The 26,905-nt window shown below is 38.8% G+C and overlaps 1 protein-coding gene across 1 annotated transcript in view; it reads right to left on the bottom strand.

The window, feature by feature from the left end:
• Positions 1–4,775: 4,775 nt before the first annotated feature.
• NAALADL2 (N-acetylated alpha-linked acidic dipeptidase like 2) overlaps positions 4,776–26,905 on the bottom strand; it is a 309,883-nt gene continuing 287,753 nt past the window's right edge. The window contains exons 13-14 of the mRNA XM_033069309.1: positions 20,630–20,828; positions 4,776–6,175 (exon numbers count right to left, since the gene is read on the bottom strand). Coding sequence (XP_032925200.1) covers positions 5,977–6,175; positions 20,630–20,828 — 398 coding nt within the window. The 3' untranslated portion in view covers positions 4,776–5,976. The remainder of the gene's footprint in view (positions 6,176–20,629; positions 20,829–26,905) is intronic.

Below are 26,905 nucleotides of genomic sequence, written 5' to 3' on the forward strand. Positions count from 1 at the left end.
AGGCAGATGAGGAAGCATATACTACAATTACACAGCAAAACTTTTGTTCCCTGCCTTTATTCTGATTAAATTTCTTAAATCATGGCCTTGTATTAATATTAACCTGTGAAATTCATAAAAGTATGTCTGCATTAATCCAACATTCCTAATAGGTATAAAGTTAATTCTAGATTATATCTCTTGCCTATACACATTCATATTCTGCCCTGTGGGCCTACTTAACATTGACCAAGAGACTTCTCCCAATTAAAAAAAAATAAATACATTCTTGCTTGTAATAATCTATGTTGAGAGATTAAAGAAAATAGACTTAACAGAAATAATTGATCTTCTGATACCAATAATTTGGGAAATTCCATGAATAGTGGCCAAATTCTACTGACCTTGCTTTTGTGGAATAGCACCCTGGTTAAGTAATTATGGTAAAATCAACCCTGTTGAAAAAACCAGTCCAGTACGGTCAGTAAGGCTGAGGGACAACATAATCTTTGCAAATCCATGCAGGTGTACATTTTCTCCACTATGACAAGTGTGTATGAGCAACAGTAGAAATAACCAGCAGCAGTGGGATTATAATTAGGAAAAAACAAAAGCTTAACAGCACCATAGTTTTAGTAAACACACAGTCTAATTAGATATTTTAAAAGCCTTTGCTTCCTGGATGAGTATTCATTATTCTTAGGCACTTCCCAGGCTCAAATGTGCATGTTCAGGTACAGGTTTGTGCATGTGGCTTTAGTTTTGTCATTCTTGATAATGTAAAGCAGTGTAGGACAGCATAATTACACACATAAGTTTGGTGTGTAGCCAACATACAGAGAATGCTGGATGGCTCCTGCAAGGTCAGGAAATTCTGTGCTTACACACTGCCTGTTTTATTTTGTAGACAGGTAGTACCAATTCTGATTATTTGTCTGTAGTTTCTTATCCAACTTCAGAATTGGATTCAAATAAACTTCAAAGGTTTTATTTCAAAACTTTCAAGATGATCACCTTTCTACACTGCTACTTTTGAGGGAATTTCCTGGTCCAGACATTAGAGAGAAAGAAGATAGGGGAAAAAAATCTGTTTCCATTCAGTCAAGCTGTAACTGAAAACCTGCTGCTTGCATGTACTCAGAAGTGAATACTTTGAATTTAACAGATGATGTCTCCTTACACTTTATCCATCTGGATCTGAGCAGGACTTTTCCACCACTTTGAGCTCTTCATTATGGTCAGCTGTACCAGGAACAATAATTTAAACTTGAGGGAGGCGAGCTGAGAACTGAATGGGGAACAAAAGGCAAGACTGAGATCAGAGAGAGAAAAGAGGGGGATTAACTTGGTGGTTGGCAAATTAAAGGGGAGCTTAAGAAGTGATAAGGAAGCAGAATGGAGACACAAAACAGTGGGAATGGCTGAGAAAAAGGTGGTGAGGGATGGGAAAAATCATCACATTGCAAAAAGATGTGAGAGGAAGTGAATTTAGGGGACTGGAGAAGATGGTGTTAGAGGGAAAAAAACCAGCAAGGTGGTTAAAGCCACCCAAAATGATCCCTGCACTGGTATCCCAGTAATTTTAGTCATTATTATAACATGTAATAGACCACAAAGATGTTTGTATTCTATATTTGAGACATTTAATTGTGCTACTGGAGACCCTATCTCAAATTTTGTAGATTCAGAGCTCCCAAAGACACCACCTTGCTTTGTTTTGAACACTAATAGTGCTGTACAAGGCTGAGTTTTCCAAACTCAGGTGCCAGGCATCTTGAAATGAGATGTGGGACTGAGATATGGGACTGGTGTGACACTGCTAAAACCAAAGAGAATAAACATCTCCCACTCAGCCCAGTGCTGAGTGACACAGACACCAGCTCCAGCACAGGCCCTGCCAGGGAAATCTGAACTGCTCCTGGGAGAACACAGAACAGGCATTTTTATAGCACCCAACAGCTTTTAAAGCCAGAATGAGCCTTGCAGGTATCCTGCCTTCCTTTCAGCCACAGTGAGCCCCCAAAGTCTGGGTGAAGGGGATGCATTTATAGCTACCCGTGCTGGGGGTGATTTCCCTCCCTGCATTTTCTAATGCATCTTTTGTTCTCCATCAGCCTCCTAAAGTATAGGAGTATATAAAGTATATAAAAGTGTCTCTAAAGTATAGAGAAACCCATGACTGGGCACCAGGGACTGTACAAAAGACCTCCAAATATAAGGACTTTTGTTTTATGACTAAAACAAACCAAATCTTTATGGCTTGAAGGACAAATCTCATACAAAATTCCAACATATTATACCTGTGAAATCCTAGAGATGCTCTCAGAGTTTTTGCTAAATGAAATGTTGATTACCTTCTGAATGTTTGCAATTAAACTAATTACAATAACAACTCAGAAACACAGGGAGAAATTTGGAGGAACTGTTTCTATGGAAGAATGAAATACTTTCTCTGTGAGGGTGACCCTGCACTGGCACAGATTGCCCAGAGAGGCTGAGCACTCTCCATCCCTGGAAGGCATTCAACACTCACCTGAACACCTCCTGGGAGGCTGATTTAGGTGACCCTGCTTGAGCAGGGAGGTTGGAATATATGACCTCCAGTGGTTCCTTCTGTAATACCTGAGATTTCCCCACCTACTGCTGCAAGAACTGAGCTCAGCTGCAGTGCCTCCTTTCACATCTCTGGACTGAAATACTTTCCTAAAAGGTAAGTGAGGCAGTGCAAAGTGTTTGCTAATTTTCTCATGTAATTCTTTACAGCTATGTTTATGTAGATGTGTCATATCACTGCAAGTAAATTAATGTTTGCACAACCTTTTGAAGATTTAAGGCATTTGTGTGTTTGCATATTCACACAGGTACTGTTTTTCTTGGATGATAAAAACAATTCACTGCCTTTTTTAAGGTTAGTACTCAAAATCCAGCTTCCATGTACTTTTTATTCATCTGACTTGATTGCACTTTAGCTTTTTTATGGACTCTTTAAAACACATACTAATAAAACCTTATTGGCTTTTTATTATCAACTATATCAACATACAAATATTGTAGGCTGCAGGGATTTTCTGGTCACTGTGAGCATGACTCCAGATTAAGTAGCAATCAATGCATTTGTTATACTGTCTCTGGCAATTGATGCTTCTGAAAAGCTAACACATTTTTAGTACCATTCAGTCAATTTGCAAACATACTTCTGCCTTTAAGGGTGCTCTGTTTATTCCAGTACAACACAGGAATGAAATCAATCTGGGTAAGCTGCTATGATTTACTAGCACCTTTCTTTAGCTGATGTTCCACAGCTGATTGGGCAAAAACTCTATGCTAGGAGCACACTGGGTACTTAGGACCTTAACTTGTTATAAATTCCTTGAAGTCAATAGATAGGATTTAAAAATCAATGGAAGGATATGGCTCAAAAGTGCTTTTTTTCCAAAGCTATAACGATACAAATATTATCACTGAACACTCACTTGTATGTAAGATCTGAACATTGAAATAAAAACCTACAAAAGATCTACAAGTATGAGGTGACATTGAAATCAATGCACTTAAGTCCTTAAATAGTTCAACTGATTCATCTCACCAACAAGAACATCTGATTTTCCCTTGAATAGACAGACATTTACAATAGCAGAGCTTTTCTAGAGGAGTACTTCAAAGTCTGATATTTTAGAAGTGATTACAGAAGGACATTAGTGAGAAAACAAGTTAAATATTTTATTTTGGAATTACAGGGCTGAGAAATCATCCATGAGGGATATTGCTTCCATCAGATTTCATTGATTTTGCTGAGTACACTTTGGTTGCATTAGAGGTGGGTTTGGTGGAACATTCTAAGCATGAGGAAGCAATTATTAAATTCACTTGGTAGAGGTAACAAAGGTGTTAATCTCTCTTTTTGGTTTCCTAATGGCACCTGACCCTTTATCATTTAATACTATCAAAGGCTTCACAGTGAGGCAGCACTCTAAAGAAATTATGTCATATAATGAACTGTTAGAAGAGTGGTCCCTGTCACAATACACAAAATACAATTCAAGCACAGTACATCCCCAAGTCCCCCAAATAAACACACAATTCAAATGTGGATATTCCAACCACTTCAATCTTACAGTAATAAAAACGAGGGGGTGAACCAACATCATGAACAATGTTACTCTCCAGAAGTCAAATTCTCTCTGCACTAAGCAGAACTGCTGCCAGTATTAGCAGAAGAGTCATCATCAACTTTTGCTGATCAGATGCCAAGGAAAGCTAGGAGATAATGATGTCTGAGTCCATGCAGTCCCACTGGCTGGGGCTGAACAAATTCCCACTGCAGAGGCTGCTGTACAACTGCCCAGCTCTGCTCTGGTCAGCCCTGGGGGTTTTGCCCACTCTTCAATCAGAACTTGTGAAGAAACAGCACAGCTGTGAGTGCCCAGTCCTGGGCCATTGCTTGGAGGACCCCTTTGCTAAGGACTTTGCCAATGAAACCCAGATCTCTACACAGCTCATTTCTTGCCATGTGAACTTGAAAAAGTTTTTCACCAAATTGAGCACTCAGAAATTCTCCTGAAGGCAATTTTTAAACATTAATACAGACACTTTTTCCATTTTTATTGCAACCTGAAATGTTCCTGTATAGTTTCCATGGCAAACTGGGTAACAATACATTTAACATTTCCATCAAATAAATTATATTTAAATTCTAAGTATCTATATAAAATTAATTATATAAGCTCTAAACCTAGAGCCATTTGAGACTGTAAAACCCAAAAAGGGATTAACAATTTCTACTGTTTATATTAAGACCTGCAGTTCTCAAATGTGTATAGCATCCCCTCAGAGGACACTGTACCTCCTGATCCTTTCACTCACAGATTACTTTGGCCAACAGGTAAAGGTGTGATTAGCTCCTTCTACCAATGGAAAAACAGATTTTCATTTTAGCTCTGCAATATGCTTCACCAGCTTGTGCCTCCTCACTTGAATTCCTGCTTCTACAGCAAGGAATGAATGTAAGTTTTCCTCATGCTTTTTTGACAGCAATCCAGGTCCTGTATGCCAGGTCTGATGGAATGACCCAGCCTGGAAGAGCTGCTGGTGGCTAAGAGTGATGGAATCCCACAACTTTTCCCAGGACTTGGAGGTCTTGCTTTTATTTACAGCTCTCTGGAAATTTAGAGACCTTGAAGTGGGATATTTTGGGAATGTTTTGTAAAAAATTGTAAGGCCTCTAGCCTTATAAAGACTAAGCAGTTCTTTCATTTAACATAAACATTCAAATAATTTTTGTGCAAGTGTAATTCCCGATTCACACTTTCCAAATAATTTGAAATCATCACAAGAATTTTCTCTCCAAGAAACATTAGAGAAAACAACTCTTTATTTTCTTACAGAAATGGAAGAATAAGAGTTAGTCTGTATTCTCAGAACTGAGGTATTTATTGTTCCACAGGAGTAAAGGTGTTGGATTGCACCCATAGAGGTGTTCTGTGCATTTCCACTCCGGTGCTGGATACCCATGGAAACACCACATCCTTCAATTACTTACTCAGAATGGAGTAAGGAAGAAGATGAGCTTGCTGAAAACATTAGGAAACTTGAGTCAGGTTTTTGTGACAGAGGAACTCTCCCCTGGGTGCACATCTGGGCTGTCTCAGACCCAGGGCGTCAGACACCGCAGGACGTGCTTGGTACTTGGCTTGACTGAGCTCTTAGTCATAAAAAACACATTTTACATACAAAAATACAGCAGATGTCCTTCCAAAAATCATCTCTGAAGTGTTATTCCCTCTCTTTAGGTTTTATACATTCAGGAACAGACATTTGAGATATATTGTGAACAGTGCAAAATACTGTTTTACATTTCCTAAACCACGTGTCGCAGTACCTTTAAGCGCCAGCTGAAGGAAAGGCTGAGAAAGCTTTGATCCTCAGAGCAACTCTGGTCCAGATCAAACTTTTGTTTTGAGAGTTGTAAACAAATGTCTTAGAATGCAGAGAATCCTCTCATTTCTTTCCAGCTAAGGTAGTCTCAAACACATCAAGCCCTGCTTTGAAGTAAACCTGAGCTGAATTGATGTTGTTCAACACCTTTGACAAGGCTGCTTGAACGGTCTCATTTGACTGATGCAGTTTGCAGTGCTCCAGTGCCTCCAGCAGTACTGAAAACTGGCTGGTCCTATCATCCAGTCTGTAAAGAATATTTCTGAAAGAGAGCAATGGAGAGAATAGTAAAATTTTTAGTCAAAAACAATCCACCAGATGCCATCAAGAAACCCTGCAAGTATCAGCTACAGCTTACAGATGATAAATATGATGCACAGTAAAGTTGACCCATAGCAGACTGAGAGACAAATGCATATTTATTATGCCTCTATAAACTGAATCTATTCACTGAACTATTGTACTTACACTGCAGCAGTTACTAATCCATCAAAGAAGGCTTTTTGACCATTCAAGATTTTATTCAAAAGCGTGAGCCTAGACCTATCACATCCCTCATGAAGGATTTTGTGTCTCAGATGAATTCCATTTATTCCCCTCTAAAAAGAGTTTGGTTATTGCTGTGAACCCTCAGCACAGGTTTGGTTTTGTTTTTGTTTTTCCTATCTTCTCATGCTATTTATTTCACACTTCAAATGTGAAACTCCAGCTGTATTGAAGCCAATGGTAAAACTCTCCTTGCCTTCAGCAGAGACTTTATTTCATCAATAATCCTTTGTGGTTTCAGAACAAGAGTAACCTATCTTTAATGTCCCATACTGGAGGAAAGAAACAGCACACACAGCCAAACCCTTGGGAAAAAAAATCTGTGTTTTCCAGCAATATCTGCATAAAAATGTAATGGTTTGTAGAAAAACGGATGCAAGAGTATTGTGTGATCCCTTGGAAATGTTATCTGTATGAGGTGTGGAAGGCTCAGAATTCAAAGCTAGTCAGTGATTTTAATGGGACTCTTTGAAGCAGGCTATAAATGTTATCCAAAAACAGGTGTAATCATTACACTAATTAGAAGAGCACATAAATATCATAAATCCCCACCCAGGAACTCCTTTGACTGCAAACAAAGTGAATGAAATTTGAAACAGGAAAGCCACAGTGATTTGGTGCAGGACCTTATCCTTGAATACAGGCCAGGTGTTCAGGGCAGGGGAGAAGCTTTCATGGGAACCCAGCAAGAAAAAGGACAACTCACACTTTGTTAGTAACCTAATGGCACAGCAGAACAGGCCAAATGGCAACTCCAAATCAGTACTAAAACTGACAAGTTTATTCACAGAAGATAGATGAACACAAAAGTGCATCTTACCCTTCTGTGAATCACCAAACTGCAGCTCTGCCTGGGGGAAAGGTAGCAACCCAATAAATGACACCACAGAACACAACCTTTTACCCTGCTTTTCAGCTTTAAAAAATGTTTTGAATGAGAGGCCATTTTTTTTCAAAGATATTAATTAACTCCTGTACTCATATGACAATTTTTCAGTCTATGTTTTTACCCCCCAATACTGGGTATACATCCAAGCCCAGCAGTGTGCAGAAGGAATGATGAGTTCTCCATCCCCTGACAGCAACACATCCAGGGGTCTGCAGTGCAATGCATTGGAGATCTGAACAGAGGAGGGGAAGGGTGTGAATCCAGCACTGCAGAAGGGACACAGTTTAAACAACAGGTCAGCACTGCCACAGACCATTTAGATAGAAACAGGTCAGGAGGACATGCAAGAACAGCTCAGTGGGGACAGAAAGCCCCATCAGGAGGGCAGAAACAGCAGCTGTGGCAATAACTTCTCCAATAACTTCCCCAATAACTTCCCCAATAACTTCCCAAATAACTTCCCCAATAACTTCCCAAATAATTTCCCCAATAACTTCCCCGATAACTTCCCAATAACTTCCCCAATGACTTCCCCAATAACTTCCCCAATAACTTCCCCAATGAGTTCCCCAATAACTTCCCCAATAACTTCCCCAATAATTTCCCCAATAACTTCCCAATAACTTCCCCCATGACTTCCCCAATAACTTCCCCAATAACTGCACTGCAGCAGCCACAGGATGACCCCCTGCTCCCCAAGCTCAGAGCTCCTGTTCCCCAACCAGGGTGCAGATCATACTCAAAGGTGGATCAAGTTATCTCATGGACTGTCCCAGAGCAGCCTCTGTGACACAGTAAATGAAAACTGTGTATGTTGAGAGCCAGATAAATTCTTGGTGGGTTGGTTTTTAAGTTTAGGCTGTGCTATGGGAAATGCTGCATTTTTCAAAGCAGGGATTGATTTTGCTCCCTCAGTTCAGGGACACCTGCTGAGATCAGTGCAAACAGAACCAGGCTTTTGAAGAACTCTCCTCTATAGTTCTTGCAGTTCACAGGGTGGAAGCAGCCTGCTCACAGCCCCTCCAACACCTCCAACAGCAAGGACAGTGCTACAGATAATCACATTTCCTTCTACCCTCAGGAGAGACCTGGCTGCTGGTGGCTGGGAGAGTTTGACTGAGCTGGAATTCTACTCCAAATGCCTACAACACTGGTGCCCTGATCTCTGCTAGGATCCTTCTAATCCTTCAGGTCAGCTTATAAAAACACCATAAGAAAACAAGCATCAGCAGAGCAACACTGAAAGACTGCCAGAAACGACTCTAAAGAGAGGATGGTCTGAACACGGGAACATCTGGGGACAGCTGAGACAATGTTTGTGCTGAATGGGAGCAGACCTCACGTCCCATCATCAAATGTGCGCTGAACCAGGCACACAAGCTAAAAGAGATGGTTTGCCCTGACTCATAAGGGTGTTAATACAGTTTAAATTTACTGCTGTGATTTTGGAATCACTGATAATTCCACAGTAAATACACAGGCATGTGGTCCAAGCAAAACCAAATATTGCTAGCTCACCCCACCTGAATGCAGGGGAAATTAGTGTCTGATGAGAGTTTAGCTGTTTGATGAATGAGACAAGCAGTCTACTGTCATAATTTTGAAATAATCTCTTAACTTCTGAAATAGCAATATGACTTCAGAATAGCTGATTACATAGTATGACAGAACCGAATTTATATTTTTATGTATGCAAATAATATTAAGTAACATAATACAGCACCTGTTTTCGTTTGGTTTTTTTTCAATTTTTCTGCTAGGAGCTCTCACTGGGATCTTATATTTCCAATTACTTATCTTTGCTTGGCAAGCCATGCCACCCCTTTGTCACATAAAATGATTTCTCTCTTTATGCATGTTCAGGAGAGCCAATTTATACAAGTTCACTTCTCATCTCTGTTGAAGCTTCATCAAATAAAAAAAATGGTCAGTCCAGTTTATTACTTCCAAGCCTTTACAAGTCAGAAAAGTGGTTTCATTAAAGATTACACAGGGACTGAAAAATAAACCCCAGCCATTTCACTGACACCAGGTATCACCGTGTGCCCACAACATGCAGAATGATAGCAAGAGACTTTAATTTACACTGTGAAATTCAATTACTTAAACATTCCTTAACACAAATTGGTTTTGTAGCCTACACCTCTAAAACAATTCCAGCCTCTGGCCTAATTGCTTAAGTATCTACCTTCATCTTTAACTATTTTATCTTATAAATATAATTCACACAGTCAGCCTGACCCCCACAAAATAAAAAGACACTCCTATCCAGAAAACTGCAATACATTATTGATGGCACTGATGAAATTACAGCACACATCACTCATCCTAATGGGCTTGTTTCCATGACACATCCCAGTGACCTGAGAAGTGTAACACTGAGGCAGGAAACCTAATTAATAACTGCAGGCAGTACCACTGAAAGAGATAAAAGGGCTACAGACAGAACAAACAGCCTTAGCAAAGTAAAGAAACCATAAACAGAGCATCTTCTGTAACTTTGGTAAGTCCTTGGCAGGCCCAGGAACACGAGCATTCCTGACCAAAATAATGCCATTAAATGCTGCTCCATAACCACAAATAAGGAGTTACTGTCACACCCACCAGACCAGATGGAATTTCACAAATTCTTGAATGACAGATCACACTAGAAATATATTGACTTTAACACAAATTCAATATTAGAGCAACTGGCCAGCACAAGATGAAACAAGCTTACCACAATATTCTTGTCACGAAGAACGATTTTTAGCTTACCAGAAAATTTTGTCTGTGGGTAATGTACAACAGAAGATGAATTATTCAGGCACTTACAAACAGACTCCTACCTAACAGCCCACAGATTTCAGATTTTGGAAAGTGATTATTAAATCATTAGGACATGATGGTAAGTCTACTGTCCCACCTGAAATGAGTGCAGGTTTTCTCTGCAGAATCACAAATTGTTTAGAGATAAATGCTGCGGGCAGCCTCTGTCTAGTCCAGTTATGACACAATGTGCTATGACTTCAGCATCCTCACAAACTCAATTTTAGAATTCCCTGAATTGTTTTTGCTTGTACTCTCCAAGGAAAAAAAAACAACAAACAGACAAAAAACCACAATAGAACAAGGATTCTCTGAATTTCCCTTCCTCCTGATATTGTTCAATTTTGAATGCATTTTTCTTACATTTAGGAGTCTGTTTTAATTCATGTTTGTAAGACATAAAATATGATTATTTTGGTAAATAAGAAAATGCACTCTAATAACAATATTTGCATGAATTCCAGTTCCATACAGTGGTTATTCATTGTAGGACATAAAATTATCAAAAAATCTTCTTCTCAGGAAACAGCACAAGAGGATTTATTCTGGTTTATTTACACAAGTTTGCACCTCAGAAAAATTTGCAGTGAACATGCAGAAAGTTTCCTTTCTTTCTCTGGGATCCTTATCCTTTGATCTCCAATGGCTCTTCTCCTTTCCTCTCTTCTTATTTTTAAAACCTTTTTGACACCACATGCAGTTTTTCTGTCTTACCTATTTTATTTCACAGCAGCATTGTGGCAGACGGTTTATAATTATAAAATTATAGCTGCTGGCCATGTGAGATTAGCTTTTATCAGGAGGAAATATATGCCCTGGTGAAGTGCCATTACATGTCATTAGAGCTGATCCACAGGAACCCCTTTTTTTTTTTTTTTTTTTTTTTTTTAAGGATCCTCTGTTTGTAATATGCTGTCTCTAACTTTTGTTTCCCACACATCCTCTCTTTTTTTAAAGAGCCATTGGCCACAAATATATTGGCCAATATATATTCCAGAAAGTGATATATTTAACATCATGCACAGAGGTGAGTGTGTGCCTGAAAGGGATGTATTTGCATGTTATCAGCAGTTGATAAGCTGCAGGTAATCGAGATATCAAACCCCAATAAAGTCCAACCAGTGAAAGGCATTTCAAAGGCATCGTTATGTGACAGAGGTAAAGCAGATAAACTCAATCCCTGCTAGGTACAAATTTATCCTGCATAAAAGACAGGCATCAGGACACCTCTAATTGAGTCAATTATGGCAAATGGAGGTTGTGGTAAGTGTGCATGAACAGAATCCTGTTGGGACATGGGACCACAAGGAGGTAATTCTCCCAGGTTGGAGTACAGTTCTGAGGGGTCAGTTTTAAATACAGCTTCTTTAAAAAATTAATCCTGATTTTGAAAGCTCTGTGAAGTGTCTCCACACTTGGCTTGACTACCAGCCAAATAAACAAAGGGAAAAAGAGAAGCCAAACTGGAAGAGTAGTGGGTTACAAGATACATTATCTTTCATTTCCCTAAGTTCTCTTTGATTACAGTATTTTAAAGGTAAGGGATGCTCTGTCCTGAAACACACTAATCTCTCACTGAAGGATCACTAAAGCCTGACCTAACCCTAACTCTAGCCTAAGTTTGAGCTTGATGCACCTTGACAGTTTTGAATCTTTGTGAGGGCCTTGAGTGCACCACCAGCAGATTCCAAAGCACATGAATGAGTGTTCAGAGCCCCAAGGAGAAAGCAAAAAGTCTGTTAAAGAATTTAAGGTAAGAAAGGTTGCCTGAGGACTTTTGTATGACCAAAACTCAACATTCACAGAAGACATTCACTTTCATCTCAGCTCAGAAACATGTAAGGAACCTATTCTTTTGATAGCTATATATTTTCTGCCAACAAAGAAGATTGACAGAAAGTAAAGCTAACAATGCTAAGGTTGATTTTCTGATAATAGGACAGTGTTCTGCAGTGGCTGAGAAAAAAATGAAATCCTGAATCTATGACAACCTGTAGCCAAACTTTTTCACTTCTGTTAAATAAACAGTAATTGCATCACTTCTTAATTTTTGTGATTTTTGATAGTAAACAATGTTCAGTATAATATATGATAACCATGGACAAATGGAAGCTGGCAACTTGAGGAAAGTAGCAAATCATTAGAGGACTGATGTTCTGGAACAGCCTCAAATAAAAATAATAGAGCTAAGAAGCCTGACTAGCTGAAAGAATGAGTTTGAGTAAAATCAGCCTGCAATAAAGTATGTTTCCAAATGCTGAGCATCAACATTACCATGCACTCACAATTTTTCTCCTGGTAAAAATTTACTGAGTCCAGGAGCTGATTTCCTTCTTGTTTTAGAGTCAACCAGATCAGCAGGTAAGGAGAATCCAATCTACAGCTTCAACAGTACAGAATGACTTTACAGAAGTGAAATTAAAAAAAAACCCAAACAGAATGCATTTGTTCTTCAGAAGTTGCAAGTCACTATTTATCATTACTAAAGAGCAGTCCTCTAATTTGGTATTATTTTCTATTGGGTTTTACAGAAATTAATTAAACAACTTGATGTAGAAATTCCTGAAGAAGCCACAGAACCCACTGAGAGTCTTTGCCACAGAGTTTCAAACCCTGCATGCAGCTGATGAGAGGATCATGTATTCCCCATGGGGATGTAAAAATTCCTTGAAAACCCCCCAGTACTTTTTCTGTGGTTTCTCACAACAAGGACTTACATTTATACTTAAAAGTGTGCTGATGGATTGAGCAAAATTGATATAACTGTATTTTAAAATGTTATTTGCTGGTAGCAACAGGTATGAAATATTCTTTGTTAAATTTCAAATAATAATACTTTCAAACAAATGTAAGCATGTTGTTCTTTGAATGATTTATGCTACACTTGCTTTTCAAGTGAAAGAAACACATGCTTGTGTGAATAATTTGGAGGAAACTATCTGTCTTTTAAGGATGTCTCAGTCTGAAACACTCGAATTCAAAGCAGATGTGCTACTATTTTGAAGAACTTGAGGGAAGTGAATTAATAAAATTATTTCCAAATGGCTCACAGCTGATGTTCTGATGTTTTCATAGGGCTTTTTATTTAGAAACCATGTAAAACATCCTCTTGCTAAGGAGGAATCCCATTCCTGAACAAAGCTTGCAGTGTCCAGTGCTAATGCAGGAATCTGGCTTGACCTTGATGTCCAGTTCTGATCTGGATTTGCCACCCTAAATCACTCTGTGCTGTGTGACATGAGACATTTCCACAGGTCACTATACAAGAATTAATGAGGGATAAAAGATTATGTCATAATACATAATACATCTTTAAGAAATGCCTGAAGTTATATCATTATTACCTTCAGTGGTAGGTACACACACAAAATTAACACTTTTTTTTAAGTCCCAGTTTAGGTAATTTTCCTGTCAATGATCTCATCAACACACTTCTACGCTCTATTGTCTGGATAATATGTTAGTGGGGGATATTGCATATTAACTATTTTCCCAGTGAATTCCATTTATTTTTGTACTATATTCAAGAAGTGTTCTTGGCTAATATTTCAACCATACACGAGTGGTTCGTATGTGTCATGATCAAAAATGTGGATTCATATATTTCTTGGCTCTAAAAAATGTTACCAGTCCTACTGTTTATAATAAAGATAAAATAATGTATAAAATATTAAGTTTCTGTCATATTTAATAAATTATTCAGAAGCTATACTTTGTATAGCTTCCTGAGATCACAGTAGATTTTTTTTTTCCTGGAACTAAATATTCTTGCCCTATTTAGCACCATAAGTGCAGACCAAGCAAGATCTGCCAGCAAGGGACATGGAGTGGAGATGCATCCTAACCACCAGACTTGCTGGACTTGGCATGAGAGCTCTGCACTGAGCTCACAGAACAGCTGGGGCAGGGCTTTTACAGTCAGAAGAACTGCTCTGACATGGGCTAAGGACACATATTAAAATAAATGGCATTTTACCAAAAAAACCCCCAAACAAACTCACCTATTTTATATATATTTTTTTTTTTTTTAATTTTTTTTTTGCAAGGTCATACACATTCATGGGAAGCATGAGGAATATTATTTCCTGAACACAGTCTTGTCTTTAGGACAACTAATGTTGGGTTAAATGACAATATAATAATATTTACTGGATCACAAACATAATGGATCTGATGTATTGCACAGAGAGAACTCTGCAAGTATCCAAATCAACCTAATTTAAAAGATGGAAGAAAAGTCATGAGAAGTATATAGAGAAAAAATAAATTATTATATGTAAAACCAGGCTTCCCTTCCTATCAGGGAAGTGAGAAATCTGTTTTGAAGCCATGACATAATCCCTGATTACAGAGGTTTTCTGCTTTTGCAGGTGTAATGAAAAGATTTTCATGTTTCTTGTTTAAATAAGCTTTAAAGTCTGCCATAATTACAGCTCTGCAGATGGCTAATTCAGTAGTATTTATGCAGCAAATGCTCTTTAAATAGTAAAAATTTACAAGACAACAAATACAGTCATTAATTCGTGGCCATTATATGTATGGGTGATTCCAAAGGAAAAAACATCTCAATTGGCACTCAGATGGATCAGGTGTTGTGAGTGTGACTATCACTCATTTTATTGCATCTCCTCAGTATTAAGAAAGGGCATAATTCAGCATCATTATCAGTCATGAGAAAAATAATAACCATAGCAGGAATTTGTAAGAGCATTATCAGCCCAGTAAATGCTACTGGTGTGTGCTAGGATAAATGTGCTGCTCCTTATTCACAATTGCAAAAACCACAACCACACTGCTCAAACACTGTAAAGTTCAAAGGAATAAGGCAGAGGAAAATGGGAAGGCATTTTGGGTGTAAAAAATACATTTGGTCAAATGCTTATCCGAGAGAAGGGAGCTGAACAACTCAGAACTAAGAAACACCAGAGAAGGATTGGACAAACAAGTAATGCCACTGTTCACAACTGCATTTATAATCTGTGAAAAAAATCACAGAAGAAAAGGAATTTTGACAGATGCAAAATATGAGGGTCAAAAGTCAGGTAGGAAATCACTGCTATGTTGGAAGACAAAATTTCATTTATTCTGACCGAATGGCAAAAGCTGAGGTACACTATTCTACAACCAGCAGAAAATTCTTTCCTTCTTCCCAACATAATTCTAGCATTGTATTTACAAATTGCACATGGCAGATAATAAGAGACAGAACATTATCTACTGTTGCCAGTGAAACATGAATTATTTCAGAATTTCCCACACTAAGGATCATTGACACTGTATCAAATCACTCCCTGCTCCACATAATACAAAGCAGAACAATAAAAATACTCCTTGCATTTGGTTCAGGATGGTCAAAAAATGTCTCAAATATTACTACAAAGGAGACAGGAATGATTTCTACTTGAAGTCATAAATGAAGAATTCAAAATGAAAAAACAAATCTCCTGAGTTTATACAATGAGACAGAACTTCAGGAGAAGCTCTGGGCTAGGATTTTGTTTTATTTTGCAGGTGACATTGCACTCCATGTTTACCCATATTGCTGTTTAAGATTAGCAGGATATTTGCATCTTTAATGCTTGCCCTCTGTAAATCCAATGAGCAGCTTGTTTACACGTGGATATATAATAAGGTCTTTAATTTTCCCACTAAACATATCTCTAGAAACTAGACTCTTAGGGCATGTGTATTTTGAAACCTGAGAATCTGCTGCTGTTTACCAGCAAAGCAGAAGTAAATCCTGTAGAATATACACATCAGGAATGTACATAACAAATCTCAATCTGAAAGGAAAATGTTTGTTTGATGAACAACACACACTTGAGTTCAGCAGCCATGCAAGTTTTTTGAATGGTACTAAAAACCTTTTGATTGTTCTTTCATTTCATTATGTCAAATTCAGGGTGTACAATCTATCTTTGCTTACTGCCAGTATTTTGTTCCGTGCATTCAAATGTACCCATTTGTTGTAATTCTTTAGCCCAATGAGGTGTTAATGTCACACTTGGGTATCTGTGATGAAAAGAAGCAAAAGGAAGAAGTTTAACTGGTACAAATGAGCAATAAAAACTGCTGGAGGTCTTTGCTGAAGACACAGATTGCTTTCAAAATCCTTGCTTTTCACCTACTTATTACTCCATTCACTCAATTACATCTATTAGACAAAGCACAATCACCCCTGTAACAATTCCATAAATAGTGGTGGCAGCCTTAATGGACAGGATAAACTTGGCATGCTGAGACAAAACTTTTAAAAGAAAGATTTTACACAATTTGACTTTGACATTTTCATAAAACTGTCAAAAGAGCTGTCAGGACATAACTGATCCTTAGGCAAAGGTCCATTAAGAATAAAACACACCCAAGTGGAGCAGAAATGACAGCATGAGCCCCTGTACACCTCTTTTTGGCTTTAATTTTATGTACTGAAGACACAAACTGTGATTTGAATAACTCTTTTAGCTTTGAAAATGTTGGGGGAGCATCTCAGGGGATTCTAGGAAATCCTGCACACTTACTACTGGATCCAACTGGTACCAACAGCACCCATCATACCTGAAAATGAGACCTGGACCTGAAGCAATGTGACACTTTCCCTGAGACTGGAGATCTCCCTGCACCGTGTGCCATGCCTGATACTCCATGAAGTTTGCTTTATTATCTCATTTTTTCAATATTACTGTGCACTGAAGAGCTCTGCCTTTGAACACAGGGAGAGGATCCCTGTGAGTACCTGAGGAGTGCACACAGACCTGACACATCCATCAGGCTGACAGGTTGTCAGGAGCTCTGGGGATCAGCAAATACAAGAAGTACAACAAAATATACAAGGAACAGGGAGAACCCTCTCACTGAGCCTAAGCAAACACGAGATTTGAGCTCAGTATTTATCAACAGCAGGAAGATCCATGCTGTCTTGCTATCCCTGGTACTGCTGTCAGTGTTTTGGTTGGGATTTCTGTAGAGGGAAAAGCATGCAAAAGCATGACATGATCAGTATTTATGGAATCTGTTTATGGCTCTGGTGAGGCTGATCATCTCATGGACAGGACAATATGCTTGAATTTTTCCCCCTCCCCCCATAAAGTGCCTAAAGCAATGAAGCCTCTGTTCTTACATTAACCTTGTAGATAACACTGCTGTGTAATCTATGAGTACTGCCTTTAGCAGCAAAATATGATCATCAGAAAACACACAGAAATGTTCCACACAAATATACATTGCAAGGGTGGAAAGCAAGAAATGGCTAAAGGTAAGAAACAAATGGATTTCTACTGATTTTTCCATTAAAATAATGACAAAATATAAATCCAAATAATTATCATTATTATGATTATGCTATGAGAAACAAAGAGAGATAAATGAAAAGTACTAACAGCAATCCTATTTTATTCCTAGACATTTATTCTGGAAATAGAAAATCTATCCAGGTTTACCACTGGGAATCAAAGAAATATTTCAGGTACAATAAAACTCAACAATTTTCTCCTAACCCCAAATCAAGTCCCAGGGTAACTTTTGCAAAGCAGGATATTCCTCAACCTATTATTTTTCATTCTGCCTAAATTTCTGGATAAGACTAAAACACCCTGATTAAAGCTGTACTTGTGCATTTCCAGCTCAGTTGGAAACAGAGATCATGGGGAACCTGTGCTGTTGCCAGATTTTCAGTTCAATGTCAGGAAGTTCACCTAAGAGGGATGAGCATCAAAACCACAGCATTTACTGTATTGAACAACCTGCCAATGTCAATCATGATGAATAAAATTTAGTCAGATATCCTAAACCAATTATTAAAAAAAACCAGCAATCTGAATTCTGCTTTTAAGTTTGATTATATTACTTCTCATTATAGATGCATAATGTATCAATTATGCCCAAATCCTGCTCTATGACATTGACTGGAATGAGGCATTTATTTCTTAAGTAGCTGTATAGAGAATATAGCTATGGGAATGTGTGTGCAAACTATAGAAAAAAATGATATATAAAAGATGTGTTGTCAGTTCCACTGTAGTGGAGAAGCACAGGAAGGTTGCAACACTCCTGCAATAAAGAAAAAAATCCACCTTTCTTTTTAATTCAAGTTCTAGGACAGAAAACATAGTACAGATCCAGAGAGCTGTGAATTAGGACAAACACAAGGCTAAAAATGATGCCTAAAACTTCAGCAAATTTGTCAAGTGCTTTGATTGAGGTTGAGAATATGAGTCCAAATGGGTATACAGGAAGCAATCATTTTTTCATGAAGAATACGTCCTTTACTGTGCACACAAATTCTTCCTTCAGAAGGCTGTAAATTACAGTATTTATGGAATCTTAATGATCTAAACACAGTTGGAGCCTGAAGGTCAAGGCTGCAAACTGCATCCTAAATTTCTGTTTACAGATGAAGCACAGTATTTATTGCTGTACTGCTTGTGCTGCTGTAGTTAAAGGGCTGCCAGCATTTCCATTATAAACCACTATTTCAGGGGTTTATAACTTGCCTATCAATCTTCTGACTGGGATGAAACATGGCATACAAGGTCCTGGCTGTGAGACTGATTTTTTTGTTTGTTTTCTTTACCAAATGACAAAAAGAATAAGCTTAAAGTTTTACAAGCCTAAAAAAAAAAAGGGTATCAGTTTTTCCAAAAATTTCTAGTGTTCTCAGGACGCATTATAGCTTCAGAATATTCACATATTCACATAACTTCATCAACTAATAGAAGGACTTTTCAAAAAATAATCTAAGCAAGACTTATATTTAGATGCTTTTTATTTTTAAATAAGCAAACATACTTTAGATTTTAAGTGGCAGCAAAGGACATCAGCAATCTAACAGTGTCCTTGATTCTGTTTATCTGTGTAGATTTACCATTAAAGGTAACAATTACACACCTTGGCACCGTACAAAGGTTGTATTCCTTTTAAATGAACATCTAAATGATGATACACAAGGTGTCCTTTACTGTTGTATATTCCAGATGATGTCAGGTGAAATTATTCAGAGTAAAGTCAAAGCCAATGTTTCCTCCTAGACATTGAAATCTTGTACTGTTAAATCTTGTATCGAATTTAATTAAATTGGAGGGCAACAAGTACAACATTTTCACTTCCACAGTGTCTGCTTTGCCAGTGTGAAAGTACTTTTGCTCTGTACTACTGTGGAGAGCAGGTGAAAAATTGTTACATTGTGTTTGCATATCTAGTAATTACATTTTGGTAAATAACAAAATTAATAATGCAAGCACTGCAAGAATTGAAATATTAGAAGACCTCAAAAACCCTCTCCTTATGATGGTAAATTTTGATATAATTTATCTTTGCATATAAAGAACTGGGCCAGATTCAACAATGTTGAATGTTGCTGCTGCAATGCAACACATATATATTACATTATTATTAAAGAGTTTTATGGTTCCTTTGCAACACCATACCAGTTCAGACAAGACAGACAGCACTGCTAAACCTGGAATATTAGACTTTATCTAATCCCATTTTGGTTTATTTCTGTATCTTGTAAATCCAGTCACAGCAGAAAGGAAGTAATTTAACTCCTCCCCAAATGTAATTATTCTATTTCCTTTATTACAGCTGTAGGGCTTTTATTCACTGACACTTTTGAATTCCCCATAACTACCTTGCTTTTTTTTCCCCTTTTCTTTTGTTAAATATGAGTGCATTTGTTTTATGCCATTGCTAATAACTGGAAGAATCCCTCCCGTGGTTGGAGCTTTCTGCTTTCCTGCCCCACTTTACCATGTGTCAGTTTGATGTTCACTTTACACATTCATTTGTGTGAGACACTGGATAATTTTTCCCATTGAGTAAAATCCAAGAACAGTTTTGGTACTTCAGCTGGTTCTGGTGAGAGATAGAGACCTGCAGACTTCTTAGAAAGTAAAAGATGGGATGACTACGACATCTTAAAACCAACCTGGGTAGTGCAGCTGAATACATATCAGAGAGTAATTCCATGCAGAGACAAGATGTTATGAACATTGACTGACTCAGGCCTGCTCATTAACTGAGATGTACTGCCTTTAACTCTGAAATGCATCCAAGAACGCTGCTATATAATTAAATATGTTAAATAATGCTATGGAGTATCTTGTACAACTCTGAATCTTCAATGAACTGTACGAAGTTTTAAATAAAATATAGGTGGAGCTTGTCAAGCAGTATTAGACTTCAAAATATTTTCTTCTTCTGAAAGCCTCCTGTACCATCTGACACGTGTTTCTGCCATGCTGCCTGGGCTGCCATCACACCATACATCTCGTTAGCAGCACTGTCATGACAGAAATTAGACAGTGCTGCATTGTAATGACCCCTTGCATTGCAATGAATTAATGTGTTCTGCACAAAGGATGTGATAGGAAAAAAAATAAGCTTTAATTTTGGGCGCTCACTGAGGTTTTCGTTTTAAAGACAGTTCTGCAAACCAAGCAGTGGTGAATACCATTTTAGGAGCACCATTTACCGTACCTATAAAGTCCTGGAGGAGGTTGGTGAACCAGGAAGCTTTTCTCCAAGCCTTGCAGCACATCATTGAGCATCCTGACCCTGACAGGAGCTCGCTCCTGGGGGTCGTTGGCTGGGCGCATCTCGTCCGACTGGAACAGCTCCGCCGTGTCCCTGAGCTGAGAGGCCACTGCCAGCAGCTGAGGGACGCCTGCTTCATCACCTGGGAACAGGGACAGCAAGACAGTCACCAGTGATTCACACACCACTTATTACTCCAGCTTCCAAGTCAAAATTAATAGTCCAATTAAAACCTGAGCCGCTTTTTCCCCTGTGAGCAGCACGGAACGGGTCAAGGGAAGGCATAGATCATTCCCTGTAACCTCTGATCTGCTTCTCAAAGATCAATTTGGGCTCTGATGCTTTAAGAGCTAATAAGCTGTGAGGAATGATTTTTGGGGTACAGCTTGAAATCTAGCATTAGAAAAACAGGCATGCAGGAAGCAATGGTTATAAATCAAGAACTACATTTCCTTCTGAGACTGAATTTATTCAACACCATTTGATGCTCTTGCTCTTGAGTCTGAAAGCCTGTGCTTGGATTCCATAATCACTGCTCCATAGAATATTGTAATATGCAGAGCTTAATTGAATTTGATTCAACATTTTAGAATCTTAGCAGTTAACAGCAATTGTAGAGGGTATGTGAAATTGCCCCTCTTAATCACTTAAGTCGTATGCCAATGAGCCAACTTTAATTGATATCCTAATGCATATTCTAATCCAGTCAATATTTTCAAAACTTTTTAAACTTGAGTGTTAACTATTGCTTTGTTAGCAAACCCACTCAGACAGCAAAAGAATCACAGCCTGCAGCACATAGGAGCACACCATGATTTCAGTATTTCCCTGTTCATAGTCCAGAAAGAGAAATGTGAATTGGAGCACTGTGAAGGCGCAGCCTCCTCCCACCTGCAGTGCAGGTGAAGAGTGTGGCCTCCTTTCCCAGTGTGTGCATGGACTGCCTTCAAATTTACAAGCACATGGAGACAGAAAGCAGAGCCTGAACCTGACAGAAAGTCAAAAGCAGTATCAGTCAGCACAAACATTTCCAGGATGCAGAAATTGTCTTTAAGGTCAAGATTCACTTCGCCTATTGACAAGAAATCCAACTATCCTAAGATCTTTCAAATAATGCCTTAATCAACATAAACCATGCAGCTCTAGGAGTTCTCCCTGAATGTGCAAACCTCAGGGAGTTCTGCACCCTAGTGACTGAGATAATTAAGCTAAGAAAGTGGTTCAGGACTCAAGTTCAATGAATTTTCAACTTCCTTGTCTAAGATACACATGGAAAAATCACAAACAGTAATTGGGGAACAGTGACATGGTTTAACCTCAGCTGGCAAGTAAGTACCATGCAGCTGCTCACCCACTGGCTTCCCTGATGGAATGGGGAAAGAATCAAAAACTTAAAACCAATGGGTTAAGATTAGAATAGTTTAATAATTGATGTATAATGATGATGATGATCATAATAACAATAATACAGCATCAAAAAGGGAGAAAATGAAAACAGAGACATAAAACCCAAGACAAGAGATGAGCAATTTTATTGGGCTGACCATGTTGAGCCTGGCCCCAGCAGCAACCAGCCCCCTTGGCCACCTCAGCTCAAACTGAGCATGATGTTCTCTGGTATGAGATACCCCTTTGGCCAGCTTGGGTCAGCTGTCCTGACCATGCTCCCTCCCAGCTTCCTCCAACTCCTCACTGTCAAAACATGGGAACCTGGAAAGTCCTCAGGGTAAGCACTGCCAAGGAACAACTGAAAATATCAGTGAGTTAACAACCTTCATGTCATCCTAAGTCCAAAATACAGTAGCAGCTGCTAGGAAGAAAATTAACTCTATTCTAGTTAAAATCAGAACAAACACCAAGGCTGGATTCTGAAAGATGAGCACATAATAGGAACGGAAAAGCAAAGAGGTATAGCTAAGAAATCCAAGGAAATGCTTTAATAAAATATATTCTCCCTCTGATATGGAAAATGGATTTGCTATTGGATACATCCCAGCAAAGGAAAAGGAGTTCATAGATCCCATACAGTCCTGTCATTCAGCTGACTAGCACATTCCAATCTTGCAAAACATGAAACGATCCAGAATACACGGAGAGACAAAATGCTGGTGTGAGAGAAGCTGTCAGATTTCCTGAGATATCAAGATGAATTTCAACAATGAACAGAAGCTCCCTGGGGGAAGGGGAGTGAGAGAAGATGGGTTATGTCTGCCCTGGTTGGGGACAAGGCTCCTTTGCTAATGCCACTTGACCAATGCACCTTTCCCTAAGCAGAATGGATAACAGGCCTGCTGGTATCTTGATATAAAGGGCTGGTATCTCTGAGTCTGCAGTAATTGAAATTCTGATCAGGTTGATGCCTCAGAAAAATATTCTTCAAGCATATAAGCTCGCCACATTTAAGATATTTGCAAAATATCATTATCCTTAATTTTCAAATCTCCGGCAAACATCCTGTGCAGCTGAAGAACTTCCCATTCCCATTTATATAAAGCAGCCACTGTGCATACCTAACCCTGGGACTTGTGTCCATATGGAAATGCTCAAATTCATCCTGTTAGAAAGAACAAAGCACTTCGTATTCCAAGTAACACAAAACTTTTGTAGTTTTTATTCTGAATCTCATATAAACAATTGCAAATGTCAGCTTTGCCTTTCCAACAGGGAAGGTGAGATAAAGGGAAAATCCATATTTCTGTATTTGGAAATGAAGCCAACCACACCATCCTTTTCAAGATAGCAATCCTGTAAATGCTCTCACTTGTTCTCCACAGCTCCTGAACCAACTCTCTGTTTTACTCTCTAAAACAACACTTGTTAGAAAACACCCAGGCGCTTTTTTAATGCTTCAGTACAAAACCTGCAAGTATGGGCAGTGTTACCTCAACTAAGGACAGAACAGGCATCACCATACACTGAACTGCACCACCAAGGGAAGCTGATCTATGCTTTTCTCTGGCTGAGAAGATGGGAATGGAAGGGCAAATGATTCCTCAAGAAACCCCTGCATTAACAAATGATGTCTTAAGGACCTTGTGATGCTTTTACAGAGAAAATCAAGCACAAGTGTTACCTCATTTAAGAGAAAACAATGCCACATTATTATATTTTGTATTTTGTCCTTTTGTCTCCAGTGTGAATCATGATGAATCATCTAAGCTAGTTGTTTAGTTGCTATAAAAATAAAAATGCAAACACAGGAAAGTGACTCAAGAGCATGTGCACTCTTGATCAGGGAATTGCACTGTTGAATTTCATTGCATTTGCTAAATGTAACTGGATTCTATTCAGAAACAAGTTACACCAAATAGATATTTTTACAGACACTGAATACAATAGCTTTTCCCCGTGTAACTGATTGCTCTTAAGAAAAGCACAGCTAGAGATTTAACATTTTTAAATTGTGTTTGTGCCCTCTGTTATGAAACTACTTGCCTACAAGTATTTACAGGAAAGGGAGCACAAACAAATCAGCTTTTTAAGGTATGATGCTTACTTACCATATATGTGAACATGTGTTTGCATGTAAGAGAGAAGGGAAATTGCTTCAGGTTTTGATTAGCTTGCAAATTCTGAATCAGCTATGATGTGCTGCTGTATTCAGCAGAAAATGTTTTCATACAAAATAGGATAAGCAGACCTGGTAGTAGAAAATCTGAATGGGAAAGCTTTGTAGGAAGCACCCTAAAGGGGCAGAAACACAAATCCACAGACATCCTTAGTGCAAAGAATATGTTGCCATCAGCTTCAGTTTTGCTACCATGACTGCTGTAGCCCAAGTAAACTGATCTGGTGTTGCTCCAAGTCTTTTTTCAAAGAAGTTATGTTAAAGAGTAATGTTGTGGCATTTTACTGTGTGCATGTCAGTAGAGGAGCCTGGAGAAGAGCAGGCTCCAGGGAGACTTTATTGTGTTCTTTCAAAACTGAAAGAGGGTTTTATAAGAAAATTTGGGACAAACTTTTGAAATAGGACAAGGGGTATGGGTTTTAAACCAAAAGATTAGATTTAGCCCAGGTGTAAGGAGGAGATTTTTTACAGTGAGGATGGCAGAACACTGGGTTGCCCAGGGAGGGGATGGATACCCCATCCTGGAAACATTCAGTGCCAGACTGGATGAAGCTCTGAGCATCTTGATCTACTGGAACATTTCCCTGCTCACTGCATTGGACTAGATGACCTCTAAGAGGTCCCTTCCAACCCAAACTATTCTATGAAGTTATCAATGGCTTTGCACAGAGCTGCTGAAACTTTTGGCCTACTAACATAGAATAAATGCTCATCCTTGCCCTTCAGAACTAAATGTTTGTCCATGGAAAATGTGTTTTTCCATGGCTGTTTTTTATAAAGGTTGAAGAAAGGTACTAATACATAGTAACCTTGAATGGATACTGAAGACAAGATACCAGTGTGTCATGATAACAGAGGTATTTCTGCCTTATGTACAGATTTGTTGCATTTTTCACCGCTGTTGCAGTCAAGAATAAAGGGTAGGAACAGTGAAGAGGGAAATTTTCTGAACATTACAGACAGGAGGAGAGAGTAGCTCTGAAAAGTACCCAAAATGATCAGGGAAACACAGTCAAGCAAGTAAAATGATGCCAAGCTGAAGAACAGCAGATAGCTGTAGGCAATGAGCATGCAGCCATCAAGTGAATGAGAGAGATACGTTTCTCTATTGATTTTTCTCAGGACAGAGAGTTTAGCCTGATGTTTTGAAATGTATGGGTAAAGACAGGGCTGTGGAAAGTCAGGCAGATTTCCCTGGGAATGACTTATTGTAAACCAGATTATTTGAAATTTCTGCTACTGCCGCCTACTATTATCACCCCAAGTACTTCAGCTGCTGAAACATCTGTAAAACATCCATTCTGGGGAGAAGAAAGGGCCTAAGTGATAGGAATTCACACACAGCTGACACTGCATCAGCCAAAGAGCTTTAAATCACGGCTCTTGCACTTCTGAAAACCAGAAAATCTCATCCCTCCTTAATTTGTCTTCATAAGCCTCTCCCTCTCAGGCAGTGCCCACCAGAGATGGCTGCAGTTGGCTCCAGCAGCCTGTGCTGACAGACAGAAGGGGGATCTCACCTCGCCTGCCTGGTGCTGCACAGCCTCAGTTCAGAGCTGGGGCACAGACACCAATTCAGACAGGTTTGCATGAGCCCAGGGAACTGGCAATAATAAATGACATCAGCTTCAACAGCACCCAAATGGGGGATGCCACCAACCTGGCTGACTTAATTTTTCTAAACTGAGTGGCTGAACTTGTTATTGCTGGGACAGTCAGGTACAGAAATGCTTTTAATCCTAAAGAGACGCCTGAGAATCTCCATCTTCAACCCCTGAAACTTGCTGTAATGTACATTAGATTTTAAGGACAGGCTACAAGGAGCACAGTGCTAAGAGCTTCCAGCAGAAAATACAGAAAATGTTCTGGATAAAAATGTTAGTATACGTACAAAGCACTTCTATACAAATGGTTGTACATTTTTACTTGCATATACATACAAAGCACTTCCACAGGAGTGCTTAAAAGCACTGTTTGTATCACTCACACACCAGATTTGACATCTTGTCTGCCCCCTACCTCAAAAGATAAACTGGATTTTCATAAGATACAAGGCCTAGCAAGATATTCATGTATTTGATTCAAGTTAAAACAGGTCTTGATTTTAAATGTATGGAAGGCACAAATCCCACACAACTGCAAGATGTAGCTAATGAGAATATTCTAAGCAGCCACTTATTTATGAATTTTTCTAAAATATCACATCTGTGAACAGACAGGCCTGGGGACCTGGATTTCAGTCTTGGAACCCCAATCTCCCATCACTTACAACCACAAGGTTTCCTGTTAAACATCAGACCATCAGCAGAGGCAGAAAAAGAAATCTCTCCAGCCCCAACCCTTCCTTTCAGAGAAAGCCAAAGGCAGAGGTTTGTTCCCAGAGCTCTGGTGTGTGCAAGGGGACAGAACAGAAGTCACTTAGAGCCTCTTCCCATGTCTCTGAGGAACAGCCCATGAGCCATATGAACCTGCTGGGGATGACATAACTTGCCATCCACACTACCCTGAATGTAAGAAAAGGTCTCTGAGGTGCTGAGTGATGTCCCAGGGAATTTTGCAGAGCTAATTGTACAGACACCCACCACATGCCAGAGTTAAATCCTTTGGAAATGTAAATAAATGCAGTACTAACAAGTATCAAGATATACACA

This window comes from Catharus ustulatus, chromosome 10, assembly GCF_009819885.2.
Source record: "Catharus ustulatus isolate bCatUst1 chromosome 10, bCatUst1.pri.v2, whole genome shotgun sequence".
Classification (NCBI taxonomy): Eukaryota; Metazoa; Chordata; class Aves; order Passeriformes; family Turdidae; genus Catharus; species Catharus ustulatus.